This window comes from Lycorma delicatula, chromosome 1 (genome assembly GCF_047948215.1).
Source record: "Lycorma delicatula isolate Av1 chromosome 1, ASM4794821v1, whole genome shotgun sequence".
Lineage (NCBI taxonomy): Eukaryota > Metazoa > Arthropoda > Insecta > Hemiptera > Fulgoridae > Lycorma > Lycorma delicatula.
This window is the reverse complement of record NC_134455.1, coordinates 23777776-23793223: the sequence shown is the minus strand read 5'-3', so window position 1 is coordinate 23793223 and position 15448 is coordinate 23777776. Positions and strand designations below refer to the sequence as shown.

At 28.7% G+C, this 15448-nt stretch overlaps 1 protein-coding gene across 1 annotated transcript in view; it reads right to left on the bottom strand.

Moving 5' to 3' along the window:
- TfAP-2 (transcription factor AP-2) overlaps positions 1-15448 on the bottom strand; it is a 179484-nt gene that overhangs the window by 120766 nt on the left and 43270 nt on the right. The window contains exons 2-3 of the mRNA XM_075354579.1: positions 11854-12285; positions 3160-3306 (exon numbers count right to left, since the gene is read on the bottom strand). Of these exons, the coding sequence (XP_075210694.1) occupies positions 3160-3306; positions 11854-12285 (579 nt within the window). The remainder of the gene's footprint in view (positions 1-3159; positions 3307-11853; positions 12286-15448) is intronic.

The window sequence follows — 15448 nt, the reverse complement described above, 5'->3', positions numbered from 1 at the left end:
AATTAACCACACATCTCAGGAATGGTCGAACTGAGAATGTACAAGACTACACTCACATATATCATCTTCATTCTTCTTCTGAAGAATTATCTAAACGGTAGTTACCGGAGGCTAAACAGGAAAAAAAAAGAAAAGATGAATCGTTGTCTACTGTAAAAGAAAACATCTTTTGTCGACGTAAATAATGGAAAATTAAATCCGTTATTAAATAATAGTTTACTAGACTAATTCGTTTTTACAATTAATTTTGACTATCTCCGGAAACTTTATCATTCATTTTTTAAACCTTCCTATAGTAATAAGTAAATAAGTAAGTTTTCCAATAAATATTGCTAACCACTTTGAACATATTTGAAAAAAAATTCTAATTCATTTAGTTATCTTTTACTAGTAAAAATGTTTTTGACTTAATATCATTAATGAATACTTAACGGTGTGACGAACTGAGAGACTTATTTTCAGCGCATAATTATTTTTTTGATCATGAAAACAAAAAGTAAAGTATAAACAGGTGTTTGGATATTTCGCGATTAATATAGACCTCAATGAATATACAAGAATTTATAATTATTTTTTCTTAAGATTTTCCTTTTAAATACTTCATGTCCATCCATTAGGAAAGAGCTCGAAGCCTTTACAAATAATTTTTTTGACTCCCATTTCTGCCGAAAAGAGATTCTTAACATTAAATTTTTTATGAGAGTGGGGGGTGTATGATAATGAGATTAGACATATTTAACCACTCTGAAGTTGTAGTTGTACTCTCCTGCACGACTTCAGAGTGGTTAGTTTTGTTCTGATTTTTTGTTCAAAATTTTTTTTTTCCTAAAAATGCCTTAAAAGGAAGAGATTAAGATTTTTAAATAAAGGGGAGATAATTTAGTGGATTGATTGATAATTTATTTTTTAGTCGAGTGGTATCATCTCAGGTTTTCATCTGGGAGACCTAGGATTCAATTCCTTATCAGGTTTCGCATGTGACCACATTCCTGGATTAAAATCAAAGCTTACGTGGTAATTAATAATTAATTATCTTTGAAAATATAAGCTGAATAATTATAGGGATTTGAATGAGGCATCTCATTATCATAGTTTACTACAGTGAAAAAGCGTATGTTTTTTGTTCTATATTATTTGAAATTATTAAAATTTTAAAACATTAACGGTGATAAAGTTAAAATGATTATAGAAAATTTATTTTGTTTTAAGTAACTAATTATTAAAACTTCATGATCTGTAGTGTAGATGCGAATTGGAGAAATCTATTCATCATTAGATCAGCTGCAGAAAAAATCAATTTAACATTATTTACTTATCGTAACTCTTTATTTGCATGCAAGAAAAAAAAAGTAATATAATTTTCTGAAATACATGATATTTCATCTTTTAAACGATATATTTTAACTTACAAAAATATAAATATATGAAAATTTGATAAAATTTATCAAAAAATTTATCACTAAAGTGATAAATGGTTTAGTAAGAAGTTGGTAATTTTATGAAGGGCAATTTTATAGGCATTACACATTTTATCTTATTACACTTTAAAGTGTAACAAGATAAAAATTTCTACAAAATTAGAATTCTGTAATTACTCTATCAGCAGTTTCTCGGCTGATGTGCAACACGTTGGGCCTTAAGGAGCGAAAGAGGAAGGCAATTGCAGCAACGGTAACGGTGCTATTGTATGGTGCACCGGTGTGGAAAAGAGGACTGGATATCCAAAAGCACAACAGTAAGATGGCATCGTTACATAGCCTGCTCCTGCGTGTATCATGCGCATATAGGACAGTCTCCTATGATGCTGTGTGTGTCATAGCCGGCTCACCGCCTATCGATCTGTTGGCGGAAGAAAAGGTATTGAGATTCAAGGGGACACCTAAAAAAGAGGCGAGGGGGAAAATAATGAACGACTGGCAGGAAAGGTGGGCAGCGTCTTAAAAAGGCGGTTGGACCAGGAGACTTATCCCAGATATAGGATGCTGGGTGGGACGGCGCCATGGCGAGATTAGTTATAGTCTCACTCAGTTCTTATCAGGACATGGTGATTTCGGTGAGTACTTACATCGGTTTAAGCTCCGAAGATCTGCTGTTTGCAGAGATTGCCAAGAGATCGATAGTGTTGAACACACTGTGTTTAGATGCCATAAGTGGGATGACATAGACAGGTATACAGCAACAACACCAGAGACTGTAATAGTATGTTGACGAATGAAGATATGTGGATGGAAGTGGCAAATATGGTTTGGGAGATTTTGAACGAAAAATTTTGCAAGAGATAAAAAAGGGGTTACGAATTATGGCGGCGTCTAGGGACAGGGAGGCAGCTCCCCCCATGACTAGGATGTCTGGGCATGCTCACCCACAAGAATGGGCATGTCTGTGTACTTACTTAGATGTCTGTACTTATGTCAAGAGAGACCCTCAAGGTATGAGCAGGAGGGCGCGCTGTGAAGGCCATATGGAATATATGTCTGGAACATCAGGATAGGGCCGGGAAGGGCAGCTCCTACATTGAGGGGTATCTGGACTTTCCCGAATGGGAGGTTCGGTTATCTCGGAGATATGTAGGAGACCCCGATGGGTTAGTCCCATAGTGGACGATGACATTAATCATCCGCCATTACATGCGGAGCCGACTAACAAGATGCCTAACGGCGATTCCTGGTTGCCCCTGTATGTTAAAAGATGGAAAAAACAAAGGTTTTGTAAGTTGCCGGGCTCCTTGGCGCGAGTGGTAGCGTCTCGGCCTTTCATCCAGAGGTCCCAGGTTCGAATCGCGGTCAGCCATGTCATTTTCATATACGATACAAATCGTTCAATCTCATCCTCTGAAGTAATAAATACCTATCGGTGATCCCGGAGATTAAACTAGAAAAAAATGTTTTTTTAAGTTACGCAGATATGTTTCTTATCATGGAGCACAAAAGTTTTAGGGGCAAGATATCCAACCAGTAGAAATGTAGAAACCTTTAACTACTCTAATGTTAAAATTAGGTATATATTTTATTAACATCTTAATAAAAATTAGTAATTTGAGTTCACTTAAAATTATCAACATATTCTCTGTGAAAACAAGTTATAAAATCACATTCATAATTTTTATTTTTCTATAAAATATTTAAAGTAGAATGTGTAAGTTAATAAATAATTTTCTACCTGAGGGTCATCGACAGCAGCTGATAACGCAGAATGAAGAGTGAGCTGGTCGTCTAAACCAGGGTGTTGTGAAAGACTATCGCTTCGTCTACCGTATTCGCTTCTAGATCCTCGACCTTCGTACGGAAACGACGTGTGCATATTGCTCTGAAAAAAAATTTAATTATTATTTCAACTTATGAGAATTAAAATTATGGTGATTATTACGTATACATTGCATAATTTTTTACAATAAGAAGCTAATTTTTGTTAAAATTAATTAACATTATTAGTCAATTTAATAAAAAAAATATTCTTAAATATTTCATCTGTACTATTGAAAATAACACAGGAAAATATACTTATTATTAAAACAAATCTTACAATATCACTTCATTAATAAATTATATTGTGATCAACCATTTCTGATTTGAAATAATATAATTAAATCCAGTAATAACTGGGTTAGGACATCGTATAACTTAGAAATGCTAAACCATAGGTATTCCTGACTAAATACGTAGATTAATTTATGATTTAAGAAGAAAATTAGTTCGGTTTTCATTTTTTTGATTATAATTTCATTCACTATCAGATTTAAATTATTCATCTTCTTTGTTTAACTAACTAATCCAAAATTTCGAAACAATAAATCATTTAATTTTTGTGTATACTTAACGCAATATCACAATACCACTATTAGCAGTTCTGCGTATCGTAGACCACTCTAATTTATTTTTTGAATTTAACAAATTGAGCTCTACTGTGAAATTCAATTATCGAAGTGAAAATAAAAGGAGAATAAAAATTGTAACTGCTTATGGAAGGTTTAACCAGGGTAAATAATCTTACTGTATTAGGGTTAACATTCCGTTCTGTGTTCAGTCAGTCAGAGCTAACAGTCGATGCTCTTTCCAACAGTTGCATTCAGTTTTGAAAAGGAAATTTTTATGAAAAATCATTAAACATAAATTGTTTTACCTGGCATCAAGAAATCTTATTGTAATATAAAAAAATTCGGAATACTCGTTTTACAAAAATTGCGATACGTAAGCAAACAGAATTAATAAGGCTGATAGGAGTAGTAGGAGTTAAAATGACACCTCGCTTCGCTCGGTCTAAAAATAATTATATAATTTGTGGATTTAATTTCTATAATCTCAAGTAATTTGGAAACGTAAAAAATTACGCAGATAAATAGAACTTACGAAATGTTTAGCCTATATATTAATAAAATTAATTATTTTTAAATTAGGAACTGTGTTTAACAAATTTTGGCAGTTACAAAATAAAATTATTAAGAAAGATGCAAATACATAATCGATACGTGTGTATCTTCTAATTGAAGTATCAACAATTATAGAATACCAAAAATTATCTTTCTATAAAGATAATTTTTGGTATTCTGTTTTGTTTCTTTCGATGAGTTTGGAAACTATCATAGAATCGGTTTCAAAATTTTTTGACGTATGTATTATTGTGAAAAGTCTGAAAAAATGAGATAGAAAGATTCACAGGCTCTATGTAATTTTAAGGAATATATTATTTTTATTACTTTTTAAAATACTATTTTCCAAAATAAAGACATCACTCTCCCTTCATTAATTCTTTTATTTAAATAATTGGAAATAATTTTAAAATAATTTTAACTTTGCAAATTATAATACTCTGCCTTGATTTGTAGGCGATAAATGCTGAAATCTTTAATTTCAAAAATTCTTTACTATGAAAACAAATTTTCTATTAAAACGGAATACATTGAACTGGTAAAACAAAATACAGTTGTTCTTACAAGTTTAGAAAACTGCATTATAGTTCAAAGCTTACAACAAAAAATATTACCGAAGTTTCTCGGAATTTCGAAGAGTTTAGAGTTTAACCGCTTCCAAATCGATAAAATTTTAAAAATATTTTTACATATTTTTAATATATTTTAAAATGATTCATATTTTTAAAAATGATTCTGATATTTTTTAAATATCAGAATCATTTTTTTTTCTAGACTTTATTACCTAATAAAATAATAAAAATCTCAAGTTTAATCTCGTACTCTGAATCAAAATTAAAATCGTTCACCAATCTGATAATCCGTAATTTATAAATAACTTTCAGGTTGTCAAAATTTCAGTTTAAATATTCAAGAGTTATAAAAATTATTAAGATTAAATCTCTACGGGACGGCAATACTTTCTGTAAAACGTTTTCAGCCATATTATTTTTTATTTTTTTTCATAAATAATATAAGAAAGAGAAATCAAATTTTCAGGGTTCATATATCTGAGATAAATCATCTTTGTAACGTCATCCTCAACCGACATTTTCAAAAATTTAATAGAACAATTCACTCTGATAAAAAAATTATCTGACGGTCATGTACCTGTTATATCTTCTTATTTTCTAAGTACGCCTGCATCTAAATGTGTTGTTTTATGTTAAATGCTGTTTTATTATAAGGTATCGTGATGAAGGAATATATCCGTCAGTGTTCTTTCTTGCACCTCTATTTTATTATTTTAATCGTATTTTCTCATAACTCTAAATGTTTTGTTTTGAAGATAAAAGGATATATAGATTTTTTTTTATATTAAAATAAATTAGATAATGGATATCGGCACCTGAGAGACGAAAAAGTAAATCACAGTTTTTGAGACGTTTAATGTATCGTAATTTAGCGTATCTTTTCCTTGAACAAATATGGTATATCAAATGTAAATATATAAAAAATTACACTATTTTACCGAATTGCTCATATAAACTTCTTTACAAATGCGTACTTAGGGTCTTAAAAGTAAGCAACATAAAGTGTTTGTTGTCACATTACAGTTAATAACTTTAAGGAATTTAATTATTGTTCTGTAATCAATTTCTTTTAATGTAATTAGTTCGTTATAAATACTGGAAATAAATTTTGTTTTTAAATAACTTTCTAAATAAATAAGAGAAATTTATTTTCAAAAATAATTGGTAAAAATATTTTAAACTGCATCGAAGTTTAAATTTTATAAAATATTGTTTCATTATTAGTTTTATAAATTGGAGAAGTGTTTTTTTCATTTCGTTAATATTTATGAATTTTTGTATTATTATATTATTATCAACAGTTTATTGCAAATCGCTTGATTACTTGTTGAATGCATTAACAGAATGATTAAGTAAGTAATAGTTTAAAATTGTTAACTAAAAGGGTATGATAGAAGATATTATGAAGTTGAGATGAATGTGCCGAAAGACTTCGAGTTATTTATTTTTGTTGTAGCTATATAAAAGAAGAAAACGTTGAAAAATAACTGTATTATATAATATTGTTTGAAAGTTTAGAGTTTTGGATGAAATATTATTATTAACTTTTTCCATAAGTTTTAAATTTAGTGCTTTTATTGCTCGGTAGTGGAAAAAGTTAAGAAGCCAAGAAAGTTCATTTAAGAATCACGGATAACGCGATGCTATATGATAAAGATCGTCTGGTATTTCAGGAATTCAGTCTTGTAAAATATCAACTTCACCACGACAGCAATATTTTGCATTGTTTCTTTGCAAACCCTCCTTCTCTTATCCCTGTCCTATATAGGGGTAGTTTTCATTGCTCATACCCTTTTCCAACATTTTGTCCTATATAGGGTAGCAGCGTTCTTAGAATAACACGCGTTTCGATCCATAAAATTACTAAAAGTGGATGGATTCTTCATAACTCGATTGTTTTAATATTTGCTAATGATTTTGGCAAAATTCCTCATAATAAATTTATTTACAATTTAAATTATAAACATTCCTCTATTTCCAGTTTAATCAAATTTTGACTTTAATATAAATAATTTAAATAAAATATATGTCGGGGATTGTTTTATTAAACAATAAATTTACACTCATATTATCTAAAACATTTTAAACGAAGCGAGCAAGAAAATCTCATTTGTGTAAGTCTTTTACCAAGCCGAAGGCTATTTAATACACCCAATCATCTATTACAAAAAAACAAAAACGTAAGCGAACATGTAATCCTCGGCGTCGCTTGTAAGGCGTATTAAAAAAAGAGTTCAGTAGTGGAAATTTTCCAAAAACCCAGAAATATAATTTACCGGGATATGTTTTGTCTTTTCACATTATGATCTCTATGAACTTGCATTTATATATGTATTTTAAGAACTAGATATGAGATGGTTGAACAAAAAAGGAAATATAAGTGAAAAAAGTCATATTCTTTTTGTGAATGAATCTGGCAGAAGCTAATATTAACCAATAAAACAGGACGGTCAATTCAAAAAACATGTAAATGACAAATTTAGCTTATTATAACCAGTTACAAATAACATTTGCTAATTAGCAGTAAAACAACCCGAATATCTACTAATCTTAATTTTTAATATCTTATAGGAATCTGCCCTAAATTTTATTAATGCCCTCAAACCGGAAGGTTTAATAGATGCAACTAAATTATCTAATTACGATATTTGTATCTCTGAATGCTTAATTAATGCTTATCAAATGTCTATTCGATAAGTTTCCTTCAGAAACGTGACAGTGAATTAATTTTCCGCAAAATTAAATCTAGTTGGTTCTTTTAAGTACAGCAAACTGTTTCAAAACAAATTAATTTAAAAAAAAGTTAAACATCTATAGAAACAAATAATCTTCAATAACTTCAACTGATCATTTTCTCCTTAAAATTTTAGTTTCAACTATTTTCAACAGGAAATGAATCATGTTTTAGTTATTTACATATTAAGAGAAATGAATTTTAGATTTACTGTAAAATTTGTTTTCCAAAATCAATTGCATATAAATAGTATCTTTAGTTGTATATTTCAATTAGTATACAAGTATATAAGTTGGAATTAAATTCATAAATTTAATTACTCATAGATTTCAATAAGTAACATATGTTATACATCAAAACAAACATACGCGTATGATACATATTTTCATAGTTTGTATTGAATGTTGTTAAACAATTTTAATTTATTATTTTTATTATTACGTTAATAATATTAAAATAATCAATTAATTTGGTTTGGTTCCAATCTAAATTCTTCTGTTAATATATAAACTGACATACAAATTGGATTATGTTTATCCCAACATGAAATTTGATCTTTATTGAAGTTTTGTTTTTTGCTGAAATTCTGTAATTAAAGAATCTATTTTTTTTTTTTTAAAATACTTAATTTTTATCATTGATTTTTTTTTAAAACCAGTTTATAAGTAGATAAAGTGGTATGAAATAGGGCTAAGATAATTTTTAATTTCTTTTTCAAAGTTTATTATTTGTTAAAATTATTGATGATATAATTATTTGAATTTTCAATTGAAAAAAGTTTGTCATTGAAATTGGTAGTTTACAACATAACGTCATCCACTTATAATAAGAATTTAAAAATAGAACAAAAAATGTATTAATTTTGAAAAAAGTTATCATTAGAAATAATATGTCAAAATTTCGTTTCTAGTAAGAGGAGAAAGTACTATCTATAAAGTTTTAAAATAAGAAGCATGAAATTATTTAGTAATTTGTAATCCAATATTTTTAATAGATATATAGGATGGTAGAAGGTAATCATCTATACCTAATTCTCTTAAATTAGCTTCCAGGTTTTTTGTGCGGTTTTTTTTTGAAATACAGCCGTAAATATATCTGTATTAATTGATATTGTTGCAATACCAATGCTAACGTAAAAAAATTATTTCGTTTAATTTCTATTTTTTTTATTCAATTAAAAAAATTGTTCGAAATGATACTGAATTCTAAGTATCCGTATGAAAGGGATGAATATCTTTATTTAGGAAAAAACAAGTATAAAATAATATACCACCACATAAACGTTTAGAGTATTTTATCTTATTGTTTACGTGTTAAACGTTTATCCGATTTAATTGAAAAACCTCATTCGATCTAAATTAAATTTTCCATATAACATTAAATCATAACTATGTCAAGTTCAAAGATGACTATGTTCAAACATGCTACTTCATAAATAAAAGATAATTAAATCATAAACGTAAAAATACACAAAGTAAAGAATAAAATGTAGGATATGTATTAGATATAAGGAAAGTCTGAACAGAAAAAATATACATAAAACCAGTCAAGTCACTGAAAACAAATAATTTCAGTATCAGCTATACATAAAAATAAATATGTTATTCGTGTTGCATTATACAACATACAATAAAAAAATTGCTTAAAAATTTCTATGCGATCCACTGAACTTTGAGACTATTACTCCGATAAACAAAATGGACGTGGGAAATGCTAAAATCTAGATAGGTATAATATTCCGATTATGATTATTAGAGTTAGATAAAGGATTTGATTATTAGTTGATTAACTGATTATTATTAATCGGCACAATAATTTAATGTATTACTGTTTTTAAGGTAATTCAAAGGTATTGTATTAACCTAGATTAAAAGCAAATTTTTAGTCCGCTGAAGGCCAGCTCGTATAGGCCTAATTAGAACTTGATAAATGTATGGTTAACTGATCTTTTCGGTTGTTGATATGAGTAAATAATTTTACATCATTTCCTTGGCGATTTAGTTATAATACTTTACAAGGAAAATGACAAACTTCTATGTTTTAACTAAATACTTACCGGTTAAAAAAGTTTTTTATATCATTTTTGAATCAGCCTGAATTTAATTTGTATTATTTACACAGATTTAAAAAGAATCTATTGTTAAATATTACTAATCTACATTTACTCGATGAATGAAGTTATTCAAGAGTATTAATTTAATTCCACATCTAGTCGTAAATATAAAAAAAGAAATTTCAACTATTTAAACTACTGCATGATTTATAATTTAACAAACTTATCCTTAAAGAAATTACTTATACTTTCTTTATCATGTAAACAGTAAATTAATCCCGACATTTATCTATAAACTAAAAAATTTAGAAATAATTTGCGATAGATTACAAGTATGTAAACATACTAAAATTACTTAACTTTAAGTAATTAAATATTGCTATTTTATCTAAAAAATAATTTTGAACCGTTTCATTAATTGTAGCGTTTAGTAATTTGATACTTGAAAAAAGATACTGACCTCTGTTAGAATAGATTCATTATGATCTTATTATCATCGAAGTAAACTTTGAGCAACAAAATAAGATTAGGGTTCCACAAAATGGACAAATACCAGGTACATGATGATCATAAATTTCGTTATAATTGTTTTACTCGATAAAAAGTAAAGAAAAAATGTTAATATTAACTCTAGCATCCAGTCTAGTTAGGAATATTACAGCTTAACAACTACCTACCATATAATAAAATCCCTATTTAAGAGCTACTGAAAACGAGAACTAAACGTTTTGCTGCTATGAAGACATGTTAATCGCAACGGGTGACTTGTTTAAAAGGAATTTTTAGATCAGTTTCAGAATATTATGGTTCGTATAATATAGAGTTCCGGTTACAACTCTCAGCTGTTTAGACCGGAATGCCTGGATCGTTTTACAGATTACTGTTTTATGTTATCCTAAATAACTGCAATCCTCAAGTTCACTAAAAAAGATTTTTATCTGTTTATATGTATATGCTACGTAATTTATTTTGCACCGAGAAAATGTTTAGAGACTGTATTCTAGAACTACTGTAACTAATTAAAGAAAGACGATTGTTATAATGTTAATTATAGATAAATAATTTTTTTTTTTAATTTTAGATACTTTATGGTTAAGTTTGATTTTTCTAATTTTGTAAGCCTGATGTTCGCTAAAGCTTAAACTGCATCTCTGCAGTGTATGAACGTTTTTGTACATAAGTGGAAGTATAATATTTTCATAACTAAAGCAGTATAATTGTTTCATTCGCTAGGTTTTTTCACGGTTGCACGAAAAATTACAATTGGGAACAGATGTACACAAAATCTGGAAAATAAGATTTAGAAACGAATCTTGAATTTTATAAATTAATTTCAGTGATGGCCGAGTAGAATCTTAGTTTGATAGAAACTAAATTCAATTTATGATTTATAAAACATAAAAGTTGGCATTTATGAAAAGTTTGAAAAAGAGCATTTACAGGATTCATAAAAAATGTTTTTGTACTTAAGTGTGATTTGTAAATTTAAATATTAGAAAATAATGTGAACACCTTTTTATTAACAATTTTTTATAAAAGCTTATAATAAGACTGCTCCAAACGAAGCTCATTTAATATGTGGGATTTTTCATAAAGAAGATCACTAGGCACCAGCAGAAACTAAAAGGTATCCCCATACAACTTCGTCGAGGGATTTGTTCTTGAAAAAACACTAAATGATTATTGGTTATTGTCAACTATCATTAATAAACGATTTAATCGGCAAGAATGTTGCATTTATGGATAAAAATTACCGTAGTTGCATTTTCTTTGAATGTATTTGTGAGAAATTTATTACATTTTGTTAGTTTTAGGAAAATACGCCAATTAGCTAATCGAAGAAACTATAGAGTACAAGAAGTTATTTTATAACTGATGTTGACTGAGGGGAAAAGGGCATATAAATATTGAATTGATGTGGTTTAGTTAAGTTATCGTTATTCTGATTCAACTTATTTTCTCCCATTTAATGGTGCTTTTGTTTTAGTAATACTTGTATTTATTAAAATTTTATATTATGATTATGTCGGTTTGAAAGAGGACTGTTGAAATCCGTAAAATTTATTTTTTATAATAAAAGAGGTTTTGATATTTAAAAAAATGTTAATAAATTCAATTGTTTACTAACCACGTGTAATGAATCCGAATCGGCCCGTCGCAGGGCATCGTGTCTTTGTCCTGCGGACACGGCAGCGGCTGTAAGTTGATTATAATGATGGGCAGCGGCCTGAGCGGTCTGGTGAAGGCTATTAAGTGTCGCCTGACTGTACGGATCGGCAAGGTAATCCATAGCGGCTGGACTTGGCGCTGCAGAATGTCCACCCTGGTGTTGATGGTGGTGTGTCGGTGGGAAAGGTGGCGGGAAATACGGTGGTTGAAAGTCGGTGGTGTGCCCCATGGTAGCCGTCGCTCCAGGTCCAGCAGTGTTTCTATGGTGGTGATGGTGATGGTGGTGTGATGGAGAAAACGGAGAGCCGCCGCCTCCGCCTCCGCCTCCGCTTCCCGCACCCGAACCCCCTGAGCCCATAGACGTAATCGCACCATGGCCAGTCAACCGGTCCTGTAACAAAAAATAGATTTATTCTAAGCGATAAAAACAAACGATTATCTATTCGTAAAAATCTAGAAAAATCAGCTGTAATAAAATAAACATTAATTTTCTAATACTAAACGGGTTTCCTAACCGATCGAAGTCATGCAGTCATAGCGCTGATTATAAACAGTTATATTTTGCTACACCACAAGACAAGGGGCTGAATTGTAATTCTAAAAAAGGTTTGTAGAAGAGTATTTCCGGGTATTTATAAAATTTCTACTACTTGTTTTATTATTTAATAAAAAATTATTAATATATTACCGGTTAAATTGAACGGGATACTTACAAAAATAAAGTAGTATTAAAAAAATTGCTACTATTTTCACATCCATTAAAACGATATGTAGTCGCCGATGCTTATTAATCGTCTCTCAGTTTCCTAAAATAATATTGTTATATCGACACATCTTATAACCTTTTAATGTAAAAAAAAAATATGTTTTTATCAGCAGATTTATATCAGTTTTACAAACATTAAGCTAAAACATAAATAAAAAATATAGCATCTTTAAAACTCACAGAAATAATACAATTGAAAGATATGGTTGGTTATACAGCTACTCGTATTTGTTTGAAGTAATATGATAAAAAATTAAGGTGGCTTATATGCGTAGGATGAAATGAAATCGCCATTTAATTTGACAGGTAGCAAAATTATGTTTCTAATCTATCGATTATTCAGTCGATTTACATAACTAATAGGTCTACAATAACATAGGTTTGTTATTAATTGTTAAATATATGTATGCTAATTGTTCTGAAATAAAAACTATTTATTGAAATTAATTTGAATTTTATTTGCCTGCATATTCCATCGTGTTTTGCATAAAAACAAAAAGGAAATAGAATTGTCTGGAATTATTTAATTAAAATATCGGTTAAAAAATAAATATTGAATAGAAATTTAAAATATTTGTCTGGACAAGTTAACAATTAAGGATATTTATAGTATAAGTAAAAAACAATATGGTAAAATTTCAGCTTCAAAATGACCGTAAAATTCGAACCTTAATGTATGGACTGGAATTTTTATTATCGTCGTTTAACAATTCAGATTCACTATATGTTGGAGAGTTTATTCCCTTTGTAGTTTTAACTGATTAATATTAATACATAAGAAATTATGCGAAATATTTACTATTTTAGGATAGAGGTGTAATTTCGATGATATAATTCTACTCAGTAGAATAGAATTATACCACCACATACACTCCTCTTCAGTATCGTTTGAACTTTCTGTAAGAACTAGTGATACAGCTGGTAAAAAGTACATGGCTTCCGGCCGATAATTGCTTATAAATGTATTAAATGGGTCAATAAAGTTTTACTTATCAGTAAAGAAATTAATACGCGTAAATTTTGTACCAACTTTTAAAAGAAATGGCTTTTGAATACTAATTCAAAAACAAACCTTATGTTTAACAGTTAAAATTTTTCTTTCCCACAGTTTATCTTCCTTTTTGTTGGACGAACTGGAAATGTTAATGTTGTTATAGTACTAGGAATTGAACTGGCACACCTGCGGCAAAATTTACCAACAAATAAAATATATCTTTTCCTTATCAAGATGAAATTGAAGTTGTGGTAAATAGGAAGTCGATAATCGTAGCAAATAATGACTATAGAGGTGTAGGTTTTGGGATACTACAATAAGCTGACATCTTTGAACGGTAATAGATTGACAGAACGAAAAAATATACAGATGTGAACCTTTTTTAACATGTTTTTTTTTAGAATGCAACACAGTAATATTTATACAGTTTAATTCCGAACCTTTAATATCATTTACAGAGCTTATCAAGACTTAAATTAACAAAAAATGAGTCTTACGCTCCGTTTTTAACTAAAGCACTCACATATTTAATCTAAAGTTTTTTAATTAATTTAAAATTATTTGTAGTTAATTTATTTAAACGTTAACTTATTCTGTAATTTTCTTAATCTGGATTATTCGGCAGTAGAAACTAATTTCGTAAAAAATAGTTTGATATGGCTATGTATAAAGGTTAAAAAAAAATTTCCTACTGTATAATCTGATATAAACCATTACATTTTTTTTTTTTTTTAATTAAGCTTTAAAATTATTGTATTACTTAAAAGTATCAGATGTTATCCATAACGGTAACGATAACTTGTAACAAATTAGTAATTTAATTCATCACTTTACTAATTTCAAAAAAAATTTTTTTATTAAATAAATTATAAAAATTTGGTGCGGACATCACATTACTTCCTTGTACGCCTGTTAAATTATATATAAACATTTTTTATTGGACTTCACTTAAACTTATTTCATTTGAAAGTGAGATGATCCTCAATTTCTTTAGTAAAGTTAAAAGTTACGCAATTAGATTGTGGTGGACAACACACTGGATCACATTTTTTTATGGTGTCCGTATCAGCATTTTATATTAGTTTACAAATTAAATTTGTTTCATGACGCTAACTATTTATGTGGTGTAAGTACGAACGGATCCGTAACCATGGACACATCGGTTTGAATCTGACTTCATATACTTATATTTTTTTATTTTAATTTAAATAAATTTATTTATTAATCCCTCTGTAAAAATTTTTGTATTAAAATGAAAAGTACGTGAAATTTTATTTTACTAATAACTTCTGATCTTTTTTCATATTGCTTTTCAATCAGAGGTTAATAATTATTAATAAATCAATATATTTAAATTAAAAATAACGGAAATGAAGTCGGATTCGAACCGATTTGACTTCCCCTTGTAAAATCCAAATATTTCATTAATTAAAATTTTATTATATCTAGCTCTGAAACCGATGAAAATAAGTACTACTTATGATATATCGTTGAAAACCTCTCGATGAGGACTTATTACTCCAGATTTTTTTGATTTCCTTGGACAGTCCTAAATCCAAAATTTCAATATTCTACGGCTAATCGTTTTTGAGTTATATGTGCACACTTACGTACGTACAGACGTCACGCAGAAACTATTCAAATTGGATTCAGGGATGGTCAAAATGGATATTTCCGTTGAAATCTGAAAACCGAAATTTTTCGCAATTACAGTACTACCTTTACTTCGGAAGTAAAAATTACATTATGTAGATAAAAAATTACTCGGTTAGTATTTCTCAAAATTATCAGTCG